This window comes from Papaver somniferum, chromosome 5 (assembly GCF_003573695.1).
Source record: "Papaver somniferum cultivar HN1 chromosome 5, ASM357369v1, whole genome shotgun sequence".
In the NCBI taxonomy this organism is placed as follows: Eukaryota; Viridiplantae; Streptophyta; class Magnoliopsida; order Ranunculales; family Papaveraceae; genus Papaver; species Papaver somniferum.
Window position 1 is genome coordinate 136554273 of NC_039362.1, and position 23821 is coordinate 136578093.

General features: G+C 34.7%; 1 protein-coding gene and 1 long non-coding RNA gene across 3 annotated transcripts; one reads left to right on the forward strand and one right to left on the reverse strand.

Moving 5' to 3' along the window:
• Positions 1-9656: 9656 nt before the first annotated feature.
• On the forward strand, positions 9657-11438 carry LOC113282845. Its single transcript, XR_003327188.1, has 3 exons — positions 9657-9962; positions 10583-10957; positions 11041-11438. It is a non-coding gene; the product is annotated as an uncharacterized LOC113282845 (long non-coding RNA).
• A 5603-nt stretch (positions 11439-17041) lies between these two features.
• Positions 17042-19736, reverse strand: LOC113282844 (taxane 13-alpha-hydroxylase-like). Of its 2 annotated transcripts, none has more exons than XM_026531952.1 (4): positions 19325-19736; positions 18625-19211; positions 18396-18514; positions 17042-17582 (listed from the first exon to the last, which is right to left on the reverse strand). In XM_026531952.1, the coding sequence occupies exons 1-4, from the start codon at positions 19705-19707 to the stop codon at positions 17274-17276; spliced, it is 1398 nt and encodes a 465-aa protein (XP_026387737.1). In that variant the 5' UTR covers positions 19708-19736; the 3' UTR covers positions 17042-17273. The 2 variants fall into 2 exon arrangements, with proteins under 2 accessions (XP_026387737.1, XP_026387736.1); XM_026531951.1 differs by having other exon boundaries at positions 18306-18514; positions 19325-19735.
• Positions 19737-23821: the final 4085 nt, after the last annotated feature.

A 23821-nucleotide genomic window follows, 5' to 3' on the forward strand; every position in this document is an offset into this window, starting at 1 on the left:
TCAACATAATGAGAACGACTAACACTATAAATAATAGATTATCTTGTAATCCTCATCCCTAAGATTACACCATCATGGCCTAAGTATTTCAAGTCAACGTTCTCATTCAGCGCATGTTTTTAGTGGAATTAATCACATCTATGTTTGTATCAAGTATAAGCATATCAACAACATACATACAATCACACATGCATCCTCAACAAGTTACTTGTAAATATACTTATTGCATTAACTTAAATCCACTACTCATTATCATATAATCAAATTTTCATATCACTTTTTAAAAAAAAACATACAAAAATTTGTTCAACTTACAAACTTTGTCTTCATAACCTTTCACTACAAAGTCCTCAGGTTGGTATATATAAATTTCTTTATCTAATACGTTTCTAAAAAAGTTTTCATAACATCCATCTGATGTATCTCTAAGTTTTTTTATGACAGCAATAACAATTAGCATCTCAACGGAAGTAATCCTCGTCACATGTGAATAAGAATCAAGGAAATTTACACCTTCTTTCAGTTTATAGCCTTTAGCTGCCAAACTAGCCTTATATTTTTTCATAGTTCCATCTACTTACGTTTCCTATTAAAGACTCATTTACATCCTATGGTCTTACTTCCTGGAGGTAAACTAGCAAGCTCCCAAGTCTGGTTTAGATGGACTGAGTCCATTTCACTAAATGAGGCTTCTTACCAGAATGGGGTTTCAGTAAATGTTATGGCTTCTTTACGAGATTGAGGATCAGTCTCGGCTAGTGTTACGAAGTCAGGTTCAAAGGAAGTTTTGGTTTTATCCCCTTTACTTCTCCTAGGATAAATTTTTATTTCATCTTCCTCTAAAGGTAAAGTATGACTGGTTGAAGGGACATCTAGGAGATCAACACCTCTCTTACGAGAGTCAAATTTTAATGGATTTTTTTTTCAAAAAACAAAGCATCCCTAGATTCCATAATAACATTCACACCAATGTCAGAAATTTCAGAACTCACAACCTTAAATCTATATGCAGTAGTATGCTCAGGATACCCTATGAAGACACAGTCAACAGTTTTGGGTCCTATCTTGGTTGTTTTAGGTTTAAGGATGACAAACTTAGCCAAACACCTCCACACTTTGAAGTATGCAAAATAAGGTTTTCTACCTTTCCACAGTTCATATGGAGTTTTATCTGATCCTTTAAAGGGTACTCTATTCAGGATTAGCAGGATGAGAGGACAACTTCCCCCCACAAGTTCGAAGGTAATCCTGAACTAATTAACATGGCATTCATCATCTCCTTATGGGTACAGTTCTTACGTTCAGCTACTCCATTAGACTGAGGTGAATAAGGAGGGGTAACCTCGTGTATTATGCCATGTTCTACATAGAAATCTTCTATAGGAATTCTGTATTCACCACCACGGTCAGACCTAATGGTTTTCATGGTAGTATTCAGTTGGTTTTCAACTTCTAGTTTATACATCTTAAAGGCTTCTAAGGCATCATCCTTACCTCTAAGCAAATATAAATGTCAATACCTATGGCATGGACAAGCAATATTTTCCCACCCATTTCTGCAAAATTTGCTCTGCCACAACCGGAAGGAAGTCAAAAGAATTGAAGGCTGTTTTGAGGCATACTCAAATTTTGAGCCGATCCCATGTTTTTTCCTAGGTTCGGATGATAACTTTTCATCCGAACTTAGGAAAATGTATGTCTCAAAACAGGTTTCAAAGAATTACACCTACTTATGGCTGACTAGGCAGAATTTATCTAGTTGTGTTGTACCTAATGCATATTTGGTTCAGGTCAAGCCCAAGATGTTGGGGGTTAATTATGGATACATTTTTCCGAAATTAGGCATGCTAGATTCACTGTCTTACTTCAACATTTGAGATGTAGTCATTGTAAAGGACCTCCTCGTCATTATCTTTCTATTTGTGACATATATTACAAAAATTAAAACGTCGTAAAAATAAATAAAACCGATACAAATCAAACAAATTAAGAACTGATTCATAATTTCCAATGATCGAGAACCTTAAAACAAGCGCTATTATAAGCAAAGATTACTATGAAATTCCCTCAAAAGTCTGATGTGTATATCTGGGGTGCTTGTTAATGGAGCTCGTCATTGGTTAGGCTAAGCATGGAATTAATACAAGAGTTTATAGCCTCTTTGGATTTTAGCCAAGAGAGGTCGGAGGTTTGCACAATTACACTTACCAAAAGAATTTTTGGAGATTGAACATTCGCCTATATACTTGGGAGTATTGGATGAGTGCCTTTGTCTGCTTTCTTCTGTTATTATGCCTCGCGCTCAACATGAAGTATGGGTGATGCATGAATATAGTGTTCCAGAATCTTGGACTAGACATTCGGTCATTCGCCATCAGTCAATTTTGGAAATTTATTTCTTGCGGGTCATTTGGTCTTCACAAATGGTAAGATTCTATTGGCAACTCAAGAACACTTGCTTTTATATGACCCGAAGCATGATACGTGTATGAAGACAAAGATTCGAAGTTCAGCGTGGATACTTGATGCAGACTTCAAAGGATTATGTCGAAACCTTAGTTCTCCTCGACTCAAATTGGGGAGAATAGAAGAAACCGACTTCAGCAGAGTGAAGACAAGGACCATACGTTAGCAAGCAGGATGAAGAATCCGCAACTCCATCTAAAGGTAAATACATCTAAGACAAGACTTATTGGTGTTGGAGATGCACCCGATTTAGCTATATGGGCTGAAGAATTTGGTTGTTACGTTGATCGTGTAATACCCGATATTTTTAGTTACGGTTTCGGTTTGGGTTATGCCCAAATTAGCTAACCATGTGGTTTAGGCTGTTTCCGTTGCCTTAGCCTAGCTAGGTTGTTTGAACTATAATGAATACAAATTAGGGTGGAAATATAATAGCTAATAAATAACAAAATAAACATTTTGATTAATAGAAAATGAAAAGACAAACAAAAAATAATAATAAATATAATGTATCATTTAGATAGAAAGCTAAGAGAGTAAGATGGAGTTAGAGATTTTTGGAGAAGAAGGATTAAGAAAATCAGTAGAGGCTTAATGAAATTAAGGTAGAATGTGAAACCCTTTCTCTTGTGGCGTTTCTTTAGGTGTTTATTTTGTATGATTTTGTATGGTTGAGTTTTAGTAATTTAATCACGTAAATATATATCTCCTAATGATGATCGGGATTTTCCTATTGTTATATAGCACGATTAGGTATCTATGGTCAAATTTTGAGAACAATATACCACAAATTCACCATTGAATGTTTGTTTGAATTTGGGGGATAGTTTCTGAAATTCTGGACAGTTTTGTTTTGTTGTGGTTTTGATGTTCTTATAAAGTATTAATGATTTTAAAATGATTTTAGGTCTTAACAAAAGTTGTAGATAAATGTATTATCTTTCATTGTGATTTGGATTTGATTAATTTGAGACTAATATGAATTTATAATGATTATTTTGGTAAAATGATGTTATCTGCCTATATTTCGGCGTTTGTAAAATAAATATATTTTGATTGAGCCGTTAGTTTGATGTGAAATTTGGATATGTTATACATGATGGTGTCAGGAATGTTAAATTAAAATTTGAAGACGATCGGACCAGGTTATCATTATGAAACCTATAAAATAAAATTCTGCAGTTAGTGTGTTTGCTTAAATGGTTGTAAGAATTACATCGTTAGTTGGTTTGTGAACTTATGACTTGTTGATGAAGTGGTTTGGAATATTAAAATGTATATTGTATGATATTCTTGTTTGGATGGCGGTGCCTGTAACGAGGATATAAGGATAGGTGGGCATGACCCAAGGATACTCGCGCAACGGTAGTGTGAATTTATAAATGAATGAATATATTTGTTTGAATGGCGGTGCCCGTACCGAGGATACACCGATAGGTGAGGCACGACCCAAGGATACTCGTGCAAGTGAGGTTCCCGTGCCGAGGATACACGGATAGGCAGGGCACGGACCGAGGATACTCGTGCATTTAAGAGGATTTGATAGATTATGAGTTTAGTTGATGAATATATGCATAATTAAATCCTTGAAGTTGCACCATATACTCTTATTGTAGATATTCTGTTGGATTGGTTGACGTGTTTTGATATTTTTTTTGAGAAAGGGAATGCATTCTATTGAGATGTCATCTCACCCCAATTGACATTCTTTGCAGATTTATGGAAGTTGGAAGTGGAAGCTAGAAATGAGTAGCTTAATGATTGCAGTGTTTTCTTGTATTGCTTGAAGTGTAAATTGAATAAAAAAATGTTTAGTTGAAAATGTTTTGAATGATGTTTATTGTATTTCATATGCTTCAATTTATGTATAAAATTTTCAATTATGTTTGGTATAAAAGCAAATAGCAAGAATAAATATATGCGTAAGTCTCTTTCTGACCCGTAAGGCTGCGAGTTCGGATCTCCATATGGGTTTGACCCTGGTCCGGAACTCGGGGTGTTATAGATTGCTTACCTTTTATATATCTTGGGATGTTTCTTGGTGCAAAGTCTGGCTCGAAAGTAATTTGAGATCCTATTTTAGAGAAGTTTTATGCTAGATTATCCGTTTGGAAAATGATATCTTTATCAAGAGGAGGTAAACAATTGCTCTTTTAAAATGTATCTTGTCTTGTCTACCCACTTATTATTTTTCGTTGTTTAAGGCCCCGAATTCAGTTTTTAAGATAAAGAAGATGCGTAACTTTTTGTGGGAGTACAAGGAAGGTGTAAAGACATCTCATTTCTTTAACTGGGACATGGACCGTGCAACTAAAGAGAGAGAGGTGGACTTGGTGTTTGCAATCTTAAGCTAATGAATCAAGAATTATTGGCTAAATGGTGTTGGAGGTATGGTGTCGAAAGAATAAAATTTGGTACAAAATTATAAAAGACAAATATGAGACTGATTTCTCCTTTTGGAATCCCAGGGAAATAACTCAATCCTATGGGGTTTCTTGTTGGCGGAGCATTGCTGAATTTGCAGGTTTAATCGGCGAAAACTGCATATTGTATTTGCATTCAGGTAGAGCTATTGCTTTTTGGAATCATATATGGTGTGGACAACCCCCTCTTGCAACTATTTATCCAAATCTATATAAGTTATCAAGAGACATAAATGTCAGGTTAGAGGACATGATATTTTTGGATGACAATTGGAAGTTTGATTTCAAGAGAGCTCTTCATATTTCAGAGGTGGAAGAATATGTTACACTTCTCACTATTATTGGTGACAACCCACAAGCTCGGGATGGATTTCCAGACGTGAGAAGATAGAAACTCAATAACACGAGGGTCTTTACAGTTAAGTCCCTTTGTGCAGTCTGCAATTCTCCCTAGAACCAATATCTTAATGTGATGTCTTATTCATGGTAAGTTCAATACCATAGATGTATTACCATATAAAGGTATGAACTTGTATAACTCTTGTGCCTTATGTGGAATTGGTGTTGAGTCGGAAGACCACTTATTTCTCCATTGTAAGATTGCGTACAATATATGGTCTAGTTTGATTCCTAGTACATGTTGGGTGTGGGTTATGCCTGGTTCTATGAAGACCTTGGCAGAGATGTGGCATCATCATTGATTCTCCAGTTACGGTAATTACTTATGAGATTTGATTACAGCAGCAATTGCTAATATGGTCTGGCAAGGTTTTTAAAGCGTGAAGCGAATCGTGAATCGTTTTTGATTTTTAAGAATCGAATCATATGTTGAATCGTGAAGCGAAGATTCATGGTCAATTTCTGAACCATATATTTTCCTATAAAAAATAATGAACTGGGTGAAAAGCTCAACAAAAATTACATATATTTTCCAAGTTTTTTATATATAAGAAGCAAATACATTACCAATCACAAACGAAGGACGAGTCAACAGTTGGGATGTTGTTTATTGAATCCAAGGTCTCAGGTTGGACTCCTACCAACATTATTTTTGCAAAAATAAATATAAAACAACACGAGATTTGGTGGGACTGCACTGTGAAGCGTGGACCAGCGTTGACTTGTCCGGTTCGTTGGTGAAACACTTCACACAAGTGCTTCGAGTCGAAATGGAATTTCTGAGACTCGTGAATCGTACGAGTTTAAAAACTATGCGATCTGGAGAGAACGAAATTGTAAAATCTTTGAATCTCAATATCTTTATAAACAAATAATGACTTGGTTCAAGAAGCTAAATCTTCGGTCCTAGCTTGGGCAGCTGCAACAGGACAACATGTAGACTTGAATTTCTCAAGTTATGTGCTTAATATTTGAGACTTAATCTTCATGTGATTTGTAGTTTTCTGTTATTTTCTTTCATTTACCTCTGGAAAAAACTTTGTACATTCTTCTTCTTAATATAACTTCTCTTTTGATCCAAAAAAAAAAATCCGCAAATTTGATAATTTTTTTAAATTTGGTAGCAAACAGGACTATATAATAAGCTTAGTTACCTTATTTTACTGCCTAAAGAATTTTTTTTTAATTTTTTTTATCCGAAATTGTTGCCCTTATTATGTTACTATCAATGGTTTCTTACTCGTACTTGCAAAATTAATAATCATATTCATTTCCAAGTTCAGCTGCTCTTGCAAATCAAAGTTGGCAATCACTTGATATAAGGATATACCAATCCTGTACAGTATGTGTGACAATGATAAGATACGAGCTAGATACAATACAAGTCATCGGACAAGGAGCTACACACCCGAAATGCAGTTTTCTTATGTTTCTAAGTTTCTATTTGAGATTCTCAAACACCCCACAGTGATATCTTCAATTCCTCGAGAACCCTGTTTTAGGGCATACAAGAAAAAATTTGGGCGTATAAAAGGATTAAACTAACTAGAATATGGTGATAAGGGGTATCATAGAATAAGTAAATCATTGAGTTATCCTCGATTAATTAACTAATTAATTTGTTATATTTGTTTTATTATTTATTTTAATTTTTAACCTGAATACAAAGTTGTAGAAAGAACTAGATGTTACGGCCCCGGTTCAACCTCTGGCAGCTTTAAGCGTACATATTTTATTTTTTTGTAACAATACATTTAAAAAGGACTATAACTGTACAATAGATAATTAAGGGTACCCGTAATTCTATAACATCATTCCACGGTACTCGACGTAATCAAAAGATTAATCTTTGAGGCTACCATCATACAATTTTATTTTATTTTTTTGACGAAACTATATTCCAGACAAAATCAAATGATGCTTGGTCCAAGGCCCAAGCAAAATTATGTGAACATGGCCGCCCCTTCATGGAAGAATTTCATCCGAAAGAGGACACAATATATATACAAAGATCATAATTTAAGCAGAAGACGATGAACTTTCATATAAAATACACCTTATTAACCATGGCAACGATAATGTACATGCATCTACACTTGACGGTGACTTCAATCCCAATAATTTTCCGCTTCATTGTAACTCTTGCAAGTGCTTTGATGATGACGGAGTGATGCAGTTTCATCTTTCACTAATATATGCTTTGTAAAGAACAAATAACATACATACATCAATTTTTTGAACTATTAAGTAGGCATCCATATATTACATTAAAATTAATCACTTGATATGTAACTCATTTGACTCGCCTAAACTACTCGTATTATTATTTTTTATTTTTTTTAAATGGCGATCATCTTGAATTTTATGAAGGATACACGACAAGTGAGCATAACAGACTTACCAACCTCTTAAAGTGTTAAATCCAATTCTAAAGTATTCGTTGTACCATTGACATCTTTAACCAATAATCCTAAAATAAATCGTTTTTCCAATGCCTCGATGCCTGCAAGCATTTCATATTTCCAAAAAGATTAAATGCAAAATCCTGATTCTTCTATCACTCAACTAAGTCGACGAAGCAAAAGAAATTTGATTTCAGAACATTGTCAAGGCATTGCATAAAACCGTATATCCCATGCAAATGCAACATACATTTTTTTCTTTTAAATAGCTTATTTAAAAGTTTTTCTTGAGTTTAGGCTAGCAGAGAATCCAATTGCAGACAAATTTGTTAACTATTCTTTAAGGACTTGTTTCAGTTCAGGCAAATAGAGAAGGCCTAGCCTTTGCTTCGGAATCCTCGTTTAGATAGAGAATACCCATTAGTATGTCCTTTTTAGCAATAATAATGTCAACGAAGGGGACCAAAAATTTCCTTTTACATCTAAACGTGAATACATGAACATTGTCTTTGTATCCTTAGCAGCTTTTGTTTCACTTCAAGTAATTTGTCACTGGCTCAATAGTTGATGATGCATATTGTTGGTCATCAACTCATCATCAATTTCCAAATGACATAATACTCTTTTTAGCACTAATAATGTATTTTAGTTATTGAACATATGCACAAAACTATACAGTTTAAGTTCCGAATTTACTGGCGTACCGCGCGGTTCAACCTCCTAACCATTTGAAGTGGCTCGATATTCTTAGCTACGTCAATATTTATAAGACCAAGGATAATTATGTCATTTGAACTATACATTATCTAATCAGTTTGTTCTCCTTTCTCCATTTCTTCATTTTTGCTGAAACTCCATCCCAATTTCTTACGAAAGGGTTTTAATCCATAAAAATTGAAACCATGTCTATACCAAGGTTTGAAACACCCGTTTTTACCGTAAAAACGGCCGTTAAAACGGTCACACTCATAATCGTAGCCGTGAGGGTTTCCGAACCCCATGCCTACATAATACCGATAAATAGGAAATAGCGACAGTTTTTTAGGACCGTTTTTCCGTTCTCATACACGTTAGAACCGTTTTTCTAAAATTGAATATTACGTTTTTTCCATCTAAAAAACATTTTAACATAAGTTTTTTAGGTCATTTTTCCGGTTTTCAGGTCAATTAACCGTTTTTCAATAAAAAAGAATATAAAAATATTTTCTTACAATTTTTTATATTTTAAATTAAAGATTAAAAAATTATAACTAATATTTTAAAAAATAAAAGAATAAAATAGTAATATATAAAAAACGTTATAACAACATTATTAGACCCGTTATAACTGTTTTCACGTACGTAGTAACCGTTAGATAGGAATTTCAAATCATAATCTTTTTTTATTTTCTATTTAACCGTTATAACGCCCGTTATTTTAAAATAACGTATAAAAAACGCGTTTTATTCCTAAATAACATGTTTTTTGTCCGAAATGTGTTCACACCCGTCAAAATGCATTATAACGGTCACACCCAATTACCGTGACCTGAGCCGTGACCCGTTTTTCAAACCTTGGTCTATACACACAGTAAAACCAATGCTTTAGAATGTTTCTATTACATACTTTCCCTCATTCTTTTCTCCAATTTTCCCTAAATCTGAAACCCTAATATTTTCTTCAATCACAAAATCAAAATCATTTTCTTCTTAAATTCTTAAAAAAAAACAACCACTCATAAATGTCGCAACTTAACTTTTGATTTTTCATTCGTCCGCTGTTTTGTCGATAAAACAGTGGATGGGGATGGTGGTGATAGTGATGATTTACCAACTATTACTACTTCAAATGATGAGCCTGTGGAGATCCAAAAAGGTATGTTGATTTTACTGTTCTTTTTAAGATTGGGTTTGTTGTTTTATCAGTTAAATAGTAAAAATAAAGGAAGCAAATCATGGGTATTGGTGGGTGGGTGGGTGGTGGAGGGTTTTGATTTCAAGAAGTTTGGGTTTTTTCACTCTATCAATTGAATTGTTAAAATTGGAATCAAATCATAGGTATGGGTAGTATTAGGGTTGGTGGTGGGTAGTGATGGGTGGTATAAGATGGTGGTGGTGGATGTTCGGTTTATCAATTATAAAAAGCTATGCGTTTGTTGTAATTGATCTTAAATTTTCATATCTAGTTTACTTATTTCATACAAAAATCTCTCAGGCTCTTTTCTCTGTTGCTTTTGTGGGTGGTGGTGGTGGATGTAACAGCAGGTTCAGTTCCAAATGTTTTATTTATGAGGTATATTCTGCTTTAGTTTTTCTTTATCATCACTGATATTTTTTTGTTTTGTTGGTAAAGCCTCTTCTTTTATGTCTGTAGATCTTATTTTGTGATGCATAATTGTACAAATATGTGAAGATTCAAACATCTTGTTTAGTTTCTTTTACTACGTTAAGATTACTTAATACATTGATGAATTAGCATGTTTTGTCTCTTAATTTTGGGCTTAGACTTTTGGATTTGTTGTTTTTCTATGACATGAAGTCGCTGTTGTATTATATTTCCTTGTGACATATAATAATGCAGTATGCATTATATTTACTACAATCTTAATAGAAAACTCTCACTTATCATGAACGACTGTCAATAAGGCAGCATACAAATTAGATAAAGTGAGTGAAACTAAGCTGCGCTATTTTCTCATTACAGTTGGTCTATAATAACCATTATACCTCAGTGATAAATGCATGTGAGTCATAAAGTTTCACCAATCAACCAATTGTTCAACAAATTATGCGTATTACTTTCATTAAATTTAAAGGTAATTTAACGGGAAAGTTTTAAAATTTCTTTAGATTATACTAGTATATATATATATATGGAGTACAAATGTTAATACTAGCCTTACACTTTTCCAGATCGTTATTCATTCAATATAAACTGTGGTGGAAGAGAAGTCATTGGAAATGATAAAACAAAATACGACGTCGATCAGGGTGCAGACGGTCCTTCAAAGTTTTACCAAAGCAATCCTAACTACTGGGCTGTTAGCAGCACCGACGACTTCTTAACCAACAATGGTATTGCATCAACTTCCAGCAAATGAATCACTCTCGACGATCGACTCACACTTATACCAGACAGCGCGCCTTTCTCCCCTCTCTCTAACTTACTACGGGTATTGTTTAATTAATGGAAATTATCCGGTGAAACTCCACTTCGCTGAGATATTATACCCAACTGATGAATCATATGTCAGTCTTGGGCGGCGTGTACTCAGTCTCTACATTCAGGTAACAAATGGCCAACACTTTGAGAAATTTTGTTTCCTTAGAATAGTTAAATTCTTTATTTGACATCTTGAATTTTACTGCAGGTAAAGCTAGAATTGAAAGATTTTGATATTGTAAAAGCAGCAGGTGGGGCTCGCAAACAGGTGATCACCCCAATTGACCTTCTACTGCTAAGGTTGAGATAAGCATTTTTTGGGGGCATATCTGCCTATCAAATTGCCCAAGGATCTGTGTGAAAGGAACTGTGTCGAAGTTTTGAGGTTTGCTGCCGAATCTGTGTGAAATTGCTGCAGGAACTGTGTAAGGAATTGATCTTTTGAGGTATCTCATGAGTTTGAATTAATACATGCCGCCCTGATTTTTTTAAGGAGTTTCTGAGAATAGCGTTCTTTGTATTTGGAATTTGTCCAAGATTAAAATTCTGAACGACAGGATGATTTCTAGCCATAAATCTAAGATTTCCTAACCGTCTGTGTCTAAATCATCATCTGAAACTTCCCGACCGCCGGATCGGGGTCCCCGTTAAATTCTGTCCGTTTTATGACTTTCAAATCACAGAGTCAAAGTGCATGTCTTTTTATACTATTGATGATAATAGGGTTTACAAAAAGCTATTGGGAAACCTAGCAACAACTGGGCTTTAACGTCTTTCTGTATAACGATTCCTCATCTATGAAAGAAAATACTGCTTTTCCTAACACTAACATCCTCTCTAGATAAATAGTTCTCCACCCTCTTCACAAAGTCAATGTTTTTTTAATTATTAATTTTTTTATTTTCTTCTCTGTCTTCCCTACACAATCCGAAATGTACAAATAGAAAGTATTTCCCACAAACCCATATCTTATTTTCTTGTGTTTGATTGATGATTAGGTTTAAATCAAAAACCTGGAAATTTTCAATTGTTATATAATGAAGTGCGGATGATAATAGAAATGAATTATCAACTGACACTACAAGAAAATCTACCTATTGCTACACTATATATTGTCACACCTTCAATATAGGTGTTGCAAAAAGAAAATTTCTAGTCACAGTACTTTTCAGGTGCAGCTAAAAGCTATAATTTACTGCTGCAAATTTTTTGCCACACAACTGTAGCGACAATATGAAAACACTGTGGCAAAAAAGTATAATCTCTTTCTGCAGTAATAGAGACAGGGTGCATCAATAGACTTCTTGCTTCATAGATTATCGCGGCACTAGTATGAGTTTATGCCATAACCATTGGGTGCTACAATAGGTTATGTTTCTTGTAGTGCGAATTGTTAATTTTTTTTCTTCCATTCTGTAGGTGCTGATGAACAGTTCGACTGATAATTAAACAACAAAATGATAGACGAACTAATTCATTTTATGAAGAACAACGTTATGTTCGTGGTGTTCTATTTTTTTTCTCGGGTCAGCCGAATCTAAGTTCGGTAGTTACAAAGTGAAGTTCGATTGACAAGTTATCAACCGAACTGCCCGTTGTTCTTCATATATGAAGAATATCCCGAAGTTTGGCTGAATAAAATCTTTTAAGAAAATTAAAATTAGAATAAGAATAAGGACAAATTTGTTAAACAAAATATATAAATAAAAGGCTTTAAGGATTACTATCTAATGACCCATTTGATCCTTATTTGATATGTCAGAAATTTTTGTGTGTGCTCTAAAACAGGGTCCTTCCTCAATCCTTTCTTAGTCCATCAGTAACATTTTCCTTTAGTTGGCATAGATAATACTGATATAAATGACTAAAGTACTCTTCGTGTTTAAAATGACCCTGGTAAATCTATGGAAAGGTTAAAGAAGACTGATGATGGCTGTCATAGGAGAGTATGGCATAGGATACAATACTAGAAGAAGAAAACTAATGACAAAGAACATTACTCCTGATTCTTAAAGTGAAATTTGTTTTGGACCATCTCTTGACGCTATACTAAGGAAGCTTGCTTATTTTCATATGAGTGAATGAAATAGGACCTTTAATCTCAAATTGGATATATTAAAGGTGAATCCATATATATATACTAAGTATTTTAGTTACCTATACGGGTGGGCGGGCATCGACGGACAAACTATACAAATTACCGCTAAAGCTTCGGGCTTAGGCCTTAGGCTTATGCCTGAGGCGTGGATATATGTCAACTAAGATCAAGATCTAAAATTGTCAACCAAGACCAAGATCTAAAGTAAAATTAAAATTTTAACGAATTTTAAACTTGGATCTAAACGAAAATTGTAATGATTTTTTTAAAATTTTTAACGAATTTTAGACTTCAATCTAAAGGAAAATTACTAGGAATTTTAAACCAAGACTATTAAAACAAATTTTAAACCAAGATGAAAACTAAAAAAATTGAAACAAATTTTAGTTCTCTCTTAATTGTCTGCTTAATGAGAGCCTTTTGACTAGCTAGAAATTTATTTATGTTTCAAAATTATTTATGCAACATTACGTCGACAATATGATAGATTTCTTTTGTAACGGTTTATGTCGACATTATGACAACAATATGTCAAGTGTGTGCCTTAATTGGTACATTGAATTAACTCTTTTAAAGATTTTTGTTAAAGGGAGAGCAAAAAGAGATCGGAGGAGAGAAAAAATCGTAATCAACTCGGTAACTAGGTCTAGTTTTATATTTTTAAACGAGTCGAACATAACTACGCTTATTAACGACACATACTTTTCACACACGCTCGACATCACCATGGATTAACCTAACCCGCTCGTCCTGTTCGTCTCTTCTTCCCCGCAATGCTCATCTGTGTCCTCAGTTCTCACCCCAACTATCACTGAACTTGTTTTTATTTGTAATAACTAAATCAAGGTTGATTAAACAAACAAGGGAAACCCAATGAATATTTATAGCTACTCTAAAAAATAAGCTAGGTTTGGATGATTGGATCCATAATGATATCGACTTGATCAGATTTAAAGTTAAAAGAACAAAGAGGTCAAATTAGATATTTAGATTAACCTAATCCTCCCAAATAATAGGAAATAGTTAGGTCCTGTTTGGTATAGTTTTCAAAAACAGTTTTCTGTTTTTAAAAACAGAGAAAACAGAAAACAGGAGAAAACGCGTTTGGTAAGGACATTTTCAGAAAATGTTTTCTATCTGTTTTTTGTTTTTAAAAACAAAAAAATGAAAACAACAAATTATTGTTTTCTGTGTTTTCTCTTTTTTTCTTTTCTTTATTCTTTTCTTCTTTTCAGAACAAAGTAAGAGATGGGGAATAACAGCAAGTGAGTCATGGCTAATATCACTATCTCTTAAACGAATCTTTACATTTGATCCGATTTAGTTGGTTTTCCTTGTTTTCAAAAACAGTTTACCAAACAATTTTTAGAAAATGAAAACAAGGAAAAAAGGGTATGTTTTTAAAACAGTGGAAAACTATTTTTGAAAATTGTTTTTCAAAACTGTACCAAACAGGCCCTTAATTTTCCCTTTAAGAATTCTTCTGATTCCTTTCAAGAACAGTGAATGAAAATTATGATTGATTTGTTAAAAACTCAAGTGAAAGAATTATCTTACTCCCACAATCTTCATTAGCGGATACTTATGCTCTCCTTTATTTTTGTCTAAATATCTTAGCCAATATGGTCACTGATCCAATAATTGTATTCGTACTCAAACGACATTTAGTAATTTAGTTGATTTTTTCAAAATACTACGAACATTTTTTAGTTTTGGAGATTTAAGGTTAGGGAACAGGTGGGTGTTGCAGGTGATAGTAGGGTTACGTTGATTCATTTTACGTAAATCGTGTGAAGGATTTGTGTTTTCCAAGGGTAACTTTGTCCAATTTATGTAAATTTATAAGACTAGACCTGGTTAGTGAGTCAATTACGAGTTTTGCTCTCCTCGGATCTCTTTTTACGAGTCAATTATAAGGGGTGATAACATATTCTCATGCTCTCTTCCTCAGCTTCTTCTTAAAAATATACCAGAAGCAACTACTATCCTGACTTCTTTTCCCCTCTTCTCATTTTGTTTTGCGCAAGTGTTCTTGTTTAGTTTCCCTCCTAACCTTTGCTGGTGAGTTCGAAGTTGGGTAGACTATAATGTATTTATGTAGTCTATATCGGGCAGTTCTATCCTGGACACTTCTCCACTGATGGGGTATGGCATCACTTATTATTGAGGAGTTTAGGTATATCTCACGAATCCGAAACACTTACACTATGTTAGTAGAGAATCATGTATTACTAACCACCTCTTAAGAACAATCCAAACAACCAAAAAAGAGTTTAGGTATATATCTTGAGGAATCACAAAGTCTGAGACGAAGAGAACTTTGTTATTTCTATCTATATTTTCCTTGATCTAATTAAAGTCCGTCAACTTCAACAACCAGTAGAATAAATCCGAATAAAAAAACTATCAAATAAAAGATAGTCACGAATCCATAAGTGAAATCTTCAAAGTCATAACCTAGGATATAGAGGACGACTTTAGATACACAAGTAGGACACAATAGTGTCAAGAAATATTGGTTGAAGAGTCTATTCATATATTTTCAAGGATCCAGGCAGCTTTCAATTCATTCTAGTGTTGCTTGAAATTCAAGCAAACACTTTCTCAGTTTAAATGAAATTCTTATTAGGAATTCATATAAGCATGTGAGATGTCTTCCTTGAAATTAGATAGAAGAACATGCACTATGGTCCTGGGTTCTGAAAAACCATACATAATGATAGTCCTTACCGTAAAGTATAAATGATTTTGACTTACAAGGATATAATATTGTTCAATAATACTCGAGACTAAACAATAATCCACGAGGCCAAAGCGATTTGTGAATAGAGTTGTTTTAGAAGTGTCTATGAGAGTTGTAGTAAAAGAGAATATAATTATGTAGTAGAATATAGTCATGTAGAATAGTTCTTATGTAAAACTGGAACTGTATAAGTATGGAAACCGATTTTTCAAACCAATGACAGTTCGCGAAGTCAGACCCTAAGGGTTTGCAAACCTTGGCAGTTCGCGAAGTCATATTCAAGGGGTTTGCAAACCCGACCCCCGTTTCGTAACTCAAATATAAAGGGTTTGGAAACCGGGTTTGCAAACCTCTACAATCTACGAAATTCATACTGACATAGATAATACATACAAGTATGTGTACTTAAACTAAAAAGTTCTAGATCTCTCGTAACAAAGAGACAATTTCAAGGGTTACTTTAGTGTCTGACAATTTGTAGTATGTATCTAAGATCCGACGTATCCACAATAAGCAACTTCAACACACATTTAGGTCTTGCTCTCAGTGATGGAGGTCATGTGCAGCATGCTTCTTACAAGCAGCTTGGTGGAGGTATCACAAGAAGAAGTAGGAGGAATCATTATGACAAGAGGAAAACAGGTTTCAAAATTTTTGTCGCTATCATAATACCGCCATTGTGGTATGGGCCTAAAAATTGCGAAACCATGATATGGGACTGAAAATTGCAGAACATATTTTATTTTTCGTTATACACATAAAGTTTCGAATTTTTCGTTATTGTTCATTTTTTTTTTTAAGAACAAGATGCAAGATATTTGCAGTTATTGTGATGGGATTAATCATCAGTGGAGGAACCATGTTGGGCCTAGGAGGACAATTGTTCTTTCTAGAATCCTTAAATTACAAATTTCTCCTTAGATTTTTATAGGTTTTACAATTTTTTTCCTCTTTTCCTCCCTGAAGCTAAAAAAGAAACACTAATACAAACCTATATCTTGCATAAGTCTTACAAAAACGTCTTAAAAATATTAATAATAGGTATAGTTAGTATTAAAATTTGCTTATAGCTATCAAATTTTGTGGTGATATACCAAAAATATCATAATATAGTAACAAAAACGTCTAATAAATTAAGGGTGGCCTTCGACCGTATTATTTTAGAGTGATATACCATTCTTTACAGTACCTATATTTGTCCCCCAATCAAATTCTTTGACCATCCTTCGTTTGTATCAGGCATGATAATTTTTGCTCTAAAAAGAAGTTGCTTTTCTTACTTTTTATTAACTTCTAGAAGTCAATTTACATTGAGCATCCAACCTAGCTAACTTATTGCTTTTCGACTTAATTAAGTCGAAAAACAACCTCTTATTTCCCATCCAAACAGCCTATAAATCCATCTCATAGATGAGAACATTGAGAAATGTTTGACAAAGAAACGATGTGATTGAAGCAGCTGACTGCTACACAGTAGTACGTACCTAGTCAACTCAAAAGTAAAAAGTAAAAGTGGTTTTGCCCAAGTTTGAAGTGGAAACATTTATTATATATGGCAATCGTCCAAAAGCTGACTCTATTATGATTATGGGATGCGTGATCAACAACTGCTTCTTGATATGAGGTTGATTGGAAGACCCATTTCCGGGTATGGCAAAGCTAGACGAGTTAGTTTCTCGTCTGAATTTACAAGTGACCATTCGAATTTGGTCACCATATGATGCAACACTACCAGTGCTTCAACTCTAGCAAATTCGAGGCCGATGCAAATATGATGGCCTGCTCCGAATGCTAAGTACGAGTAAGGGGGGATAATATTAGACTTGCTGTCAAAACGAGAGGGATCGAATTTTGCCGGGTCATTGAATATGTCGTTGTTCATGTGTGTTGAAAAAGCCACCCAAAATACCTGTCCATCAACAAGATTCAGACTAAACAATAGTAGTATGATACAAGAAGGAACCAAATGTAATTAAAAAACAAAGTTGTCAATTTAAAATTAAAATAATTCGTTGAAAGAATGATTTTTTATCTGGTAAAGAATTTAGAAGAAAAAAAGAGAGGGTTAATTGGTTCTTGTCAGGTCAAGATTATAAAGTTTAATTGCAGGGTAAATTAATTTTCAGTTTAATTACCTTGACTACTAATAACGTATTTAGATACAAATTTGTTTCTAACTTCTGCTTCTCCAAAAGTAGATTTGTTTCACAAAAGGTTAACCTTTTTATTTTTAGAAATAATTTTAATATTTTTAATCTGATTTCTAAAAGTCAAACAATAACTTCTAAAAATACGCATCCAAACGCACTATAAGTACTTCGACTTTAATAGAGTTTCGGGAGGGATCATTCAGAAGTAACTCTCCAACTTAATACAATTGAGAAGTCAAAAGTTAGTTTTGGACCTAAGAGGGTGGTTGGATACCAGAAACAAAACTCAATAGCAGGAGTTAGAGGTGGAAATTTTTATTTGACAAAAGTAAATTTTTATGCTTCCATATGTCATTCTGGAATATTGTTCCCAACCTAGGTAAAATTTATCTTTTTTTTTCTTCTATATATAAATTTATTTCATTTGAATTGAGCTTTACTAGCTAAGAAACTACTTCAACTCTAAAAATTTGCTTTAGTACCTGCCATCCCTTTGGGATGTCATAACCACCATAACTGGTGTCTTTGATTGCAGTTCTGAAACTTCCAAAGAAAGGAGGAATGACCCTCACCACTTCTTGTACTACTCTCCATGTGTATTTCATTTTGGATACATCGCCCCATATCAGTCCGTCAGCTTCACCACCACCTTCTTGTCGCTGCTTTCTTTCTTCTATAATGCTCATTTGCTCTACAAGATTAAGTACTTTTCAGGTATAAACTCAATTGAGTTATACAAAATTTGACAATTAAATAAGAGAGTGCTAGTTGCTAAGATCATGCATGTACAAAAGTAATTACCTCTGACAACATTATCATAGATCTCGCGATCTTTAGCCAATTTCCAAATGACCCAAGTCAGGACTGCAGCTGAACTATCATGGCTAGCAATCATCAGAGCAACGAAATTATCAATAACTTCATTCATCGTAATGGGTTCTTCATGATCACCATTCTCGGCAGCTTCTGTTTCCAATGACAACATGCAAGACAATACGTCGTTCATAGGGTTTAGTGTCCCTTTCTTGATTTGTTCCTTCCTTTTCTCCATGATTGGTAACATCGTATTTACAATCCTTTTCCTTGCTTGGATACCTTTCCTAAAAGTTGTCCCCGGAAAATTAAAAGGTGCGGACCACATAGCTTCAAAACAATATCCAAACTCTTTATACAAGGCTTCTTCAGTTGAATCATCAGCTATCCCAAACAATATTTGACTAGCGACATGAAATGTTAGCTTCTTCATAAAACTTATCGTAGTGATTGTATCTTTTCCTTTGGTTTCATTGTCTATGCGTGCCTTCACCATATTGTCCATAAGTTTTGTGTGCCCTTGAAGGATATCTGGTTTTAAAAAACTCATCATAGCTCGTCGAAGAGGTTTATACCTGTACAATTATTTACAAATTGCAACACGTTAATTAGATATGTCGTAAATACGCATTAACATTAACGCTGAATACTAGAATGAACTTGTGTCATATAAAGATATACGATATACCTCTTAGTTCCTGAGACTTCAAATAGATTGTGTTTACCCATGATAGCAGCAATCGTAAACGGTTGTCTAGGAGCAAGAACTTCAGTCTCAGCACCGAGTACAAATTTAGTACCGGCACGACCAGTTATAAACACAGTAGGACCACCCATGAGAGAAGTTTTGAAGATAGGACCGTATTTTGCAACCCTCTCTTCAACCCATTCTTGCCCACGATTAGCCTTATGGGCGTTCACAAAACTCAAACTCTCTCCGATTACTGGGAGAAAACCCATAGATCCTTTTGGGTAGCTTTTACTTGAATCTCTCTTATGTTTTCTAACCAACCTGAAAAGAAACAGAAGAGTAACAGCACTCACTATCATCAACACCGGAAATGTAGACATAACTAAACAGTGAAGGTTTTACAACTTCTACTGACAGTTGCTATATATATAGTAAGGTCAAATATTCTCTTCTCTCTTTCTTACATTTTTTTTAATGTAACCCAAAGTGGGCAATTTATTAATAGGAGAAAAGAATGGAGGGGCATTAAAATTCAAAACCTGACGTCCATTTTTTTTTGTAAGGAAAACGATAAGTAGGAATAGCTCCATACTGATCAGGATCAATGATCGATCATTTCCCTTGACTGCTTGCTTGTCTCGACTCTTGAGTCTATATTCATATCTCGGAGATCCGTCTCGAATTTTTTTATAGTCGACACTCTTGCTACGTCAATCCATAATACAATAGGAGCCGAGAAACCTGTGTTAGATATTGTTGGAGAAAATGAGTTTTTAATTAAAATTATTTTTGGTCATGGTGTGGTTTGATTAAAATTATTTTTGGTCATGGTGTGGTTTGATCTAAGGACCTAAGGATCTAAGGATACTTACTCATTTTATGGGTGAATGAAATGCTCCTTTAGTCCCATATTGTGGAGAACTAAAGAGGAGTTCCACTATATAACTATTGTATTATGGATATATTGACAAACGAGAGTGGAACGGTTGGGGAAAACAATACATGTTCCAATCCATGCGACATACCACCAAGTCCTTGTCTACTTGATTTTGAAGCAACTTTGTCTTACAAATATAAAATCGAATTTTTCTTTTTAGTGTGGGCTAGACGCGGCTATGTTTTCTTCTTCTTTTCTCCATCTTTTCACTTTGGTTTTCCGCAACAGTGGTTGCATATCTTCCTTCCAAATCCTTGTTGTTGAGTTCGTAATTGGGTAGATTGTATTGTGCTTATACAGTCTATATCGGGCAGTTCTATCCTGGACACATCTCCGTTGATGGGGTATAGCATCTCTCATTCTTGAGGAGTACCCGCGGACTAATGTGTTAAGATTGTTGGAACCGTAACAATGAAACTGCAAACATTAGATGAACCCGGTTGTACTGAAAATAATCAACTAATTGAAAACAACAACTTGACACACGAGGGCAGAGCCACCTACTCAGCAAATTGTTCTTAACACATTAGTCTGCGGGTACTCCTCAAGAATGAGAGATGTTATACCCCATCAGTGGGCTAGACACGGCTATGTTTTCTTCTTCTTTTCTCCATCTTTTCACTTTGGTTTTCCGCAACAGTGGTTGCATATCTTCCTTCCAAATCCTTGCCGTTGAGTTCGTAACTGGGTAGATTGTATTGTGCTTATACAGTCTATATCGGGCAGTTCTATTCTGGACACATCTCCACCGATGGGGTATAACATCTCTCATTCTTGAGGAGTACCCGCGGACAAATGTGTTAAGGACAATTTGCTGAGCAGGTGGCTCTGCCCTCGTGTGTCAAGTTGTTGTTTTCAATTAATTGATTATTTTCAGTACAACCGGGTTCATCTAATGTTTTCAGTTTCATTGTTTCGGTTCCAACATATATCACCATTTGTAATTAGCTGATTGAACATAATATTTTACTCCAGTTACGAAGATTAAAATGTCTTATTAGACTGTCACGAAAAGAAGATTAACATTAAGTAATTTGGAAGTGAAATATTTTAACTTGAGTCGTGTAGAATTTTGGAGTTTGGTTATTATTATTTTTTGCCATCAAATGCTAATTAGTCAGAGCGGTTAATAGTAATTAAGATAAATGGGGTACGATGACGGTGGCAGCAGTAAATATGAATTTGAACGGACTTTGATTAATAATCCTACCAAAATAATACTCCATCGGAGTAATGTTTTTTTGACCACGAAGCTTGACTATAATGGTAGTGTTACAGTTACTAATGCATATCCTACCAAAATAAGCTTCTTCGATGTGACATCTTACGATAGAAGACAAATTCACGACAACGTAGTATTTGGATCAGTCAATAGCACTTAGAAGTCTTAAGAGGAGGAAAATGTGCATGGTAGAAAAGATGACAAGGATGTGCAACTGCCAATGCATCCCAGCAAGTTCCAAGCCTAACTTTAGCCTTTATATGTTTAAATTTAGCCTTCGGAAGCCCATTTGCGCCCCGTCTAGCTGTGCTGCGGTGGCATGGATAGGGAAGATTTTTGCCCACCCATTCATGCAAAACTGGCTCTGACACATCCTGACAGAAGTCCGAAGAGTCCCGCCTACTTATGGCTTATAGATTATGCAGAATCTAGCTAGTTCTGGTGAACCTATCGCATATTTGGTTCAGTTCAAGCCCAAGATGTTGGGCGTTAATTATGCTTATGCCAACATTTTTCCGAACTTAGGCATGCATATGAGATGTAGTCGTCGTGAAAGACCTCCTCGTTATTATTTTTCTTTTTGTCTTTGTGGCAATATATCACAAAAAAGTTAAAACGCTGTAAAAATAAATAAAACCAATATAAGTCAAACAAACAAACAAAAAAATAATCTAAAATCTGATACGAAATTTCTAACGAGCTAGAACCTTTAACACTCTTGTAGGAAGAATATTACTACCCTCAAAACTCTAATGTATAGGGAGATAATTTTGAAGGAACCTCACACGAATTAAGTCGTCAAATAAAAAGAAACAAGGAATTGAAATCAGTAGTTTATTGATGTGCAACTCACCTAGTTAGTATATTCGATCAAGTAGATAGCTGTTTATTGTATAAAGTCTATAAGTGATTTGCCCAATAAACAAGAATGCATTATCGACTACTCGTATAATTAATCTATAAGAGGTAAATTAACTTGATCAGGAAAGGCATCTTCATCGACGATACCAGAGAATCTCTCGTCCTCACATATTTCCTTAAACTTCATATCTTCCTTGTCCACATTGAGCTTGTTGCGGAAGCGTTTAGGTTTGCACTACTACGAGGTAACTCAATATTGCTAAGAATACAATCACACATACAAGAAAAACAAGTATTTAACGAGGTTGAATCCTCAGGAAGGAATAACAATTTTATATATCACCGTATAGGTTGGAATATACAAAGTTCAAGCAGAGAAGAAGAGAACTCTTTCTAGTTCTGGTGTGTTTTTCTCTAGTTCTCTCTATGGCTATTTATACACATCAATAGGACTGGACACATTCCTAAACAAGGATTACTTTCCTATAAGTATAGGGTTTCCTAACTTAGCTCTAAGAGACAAACCTCTTAAGCTTCTATACTTAGGACACAAGTACTTGGTTTCCTTAACCAACTAGATTTCCTAATCTAGTCATTGACCATCCTACCAATAATTCTCCACCTCGGATCATGCATTCATGCATGAGACAATCAATAGACAAAATCACCTCCATCTTCCAACGTCGATTGAACCATCACTGGCTGCCTACGTATCCTCAATAGGAATAAAACCCGACCGTAGTTCTCTTAAATGGCCTTGTTAGAACACCTCCACCAGGTTCCTAAGAACCTCTACCCAAAAAGAGCTTTTCACCAAACCGGAAGGATGTGGATCAATTTAGAACAATGTCGAAATTTGATCCCAGATACTACTTTAGTCAACATATCAGCTGGATTGTCCTTGGTATCGATCTTCACAAGTGCAATGTCTTATTATTCAAGAATTTCTCTCACAAAGTGAAACCGTACGTCTATACTTTTGGTTCTATCTTGATGCACTTGATTCTTAGCCAAATAAATTGCACTTAGACTATCACAATGCACAGGCAGTTGGTCTTGTACAACTCCTAAGTCATCTAGTAAACCTTGTAACCATATATAGCCTCCTTAAATGTCTCAGTCACTGCCGTATACTCCGCCTCCGTAGTTGAAAGCGCCACAGTAGACTGCAAGATTGATCTCCAACTTACTGGTGCCCCTGCTACATTAAATACATACCCTGTAGTTGAACGTCTCTTGACCAAATCACCAGCATAGTCAGAATCCACATACCCAACGCACAACTGATTGTTACTTCTATCCTCCACAAACTTCAAGACAACATCAACTGTACCATAAAGATACCTCAAAATCCATTTCACAGCATGCCAATGTCCCATATCAGGACAATGTATATAACGGCTGACCATACTAACTGCATGTGAAATGTCCGTCCTTATACATACCATCGTATACATCAAGCTACCAATAACCT

Coding starts and splice junctions, on each gene's coding strand:
- LOC113282844 (XM_026531951.1), bottom strand. CDS start 19,707: ATGTCTACATTTCCGGTGTTGATGATAGTGAGTGCTGTTACTCTTCTG. Junction 18,515..18,624: donor CTATGATAATGTTGTCAGAG/GTAATTACTTTT, acceptor TTAATCTTGTAG/AGCAAATGAGCATTATAGAA. Junction 17,583..18,305: donor ACATCCCAAAGGGATGGCAG/GTACTAAAGCAA, acceptor GTTGATGGACAG/GTATTTTGGGTGGCTTTTTC.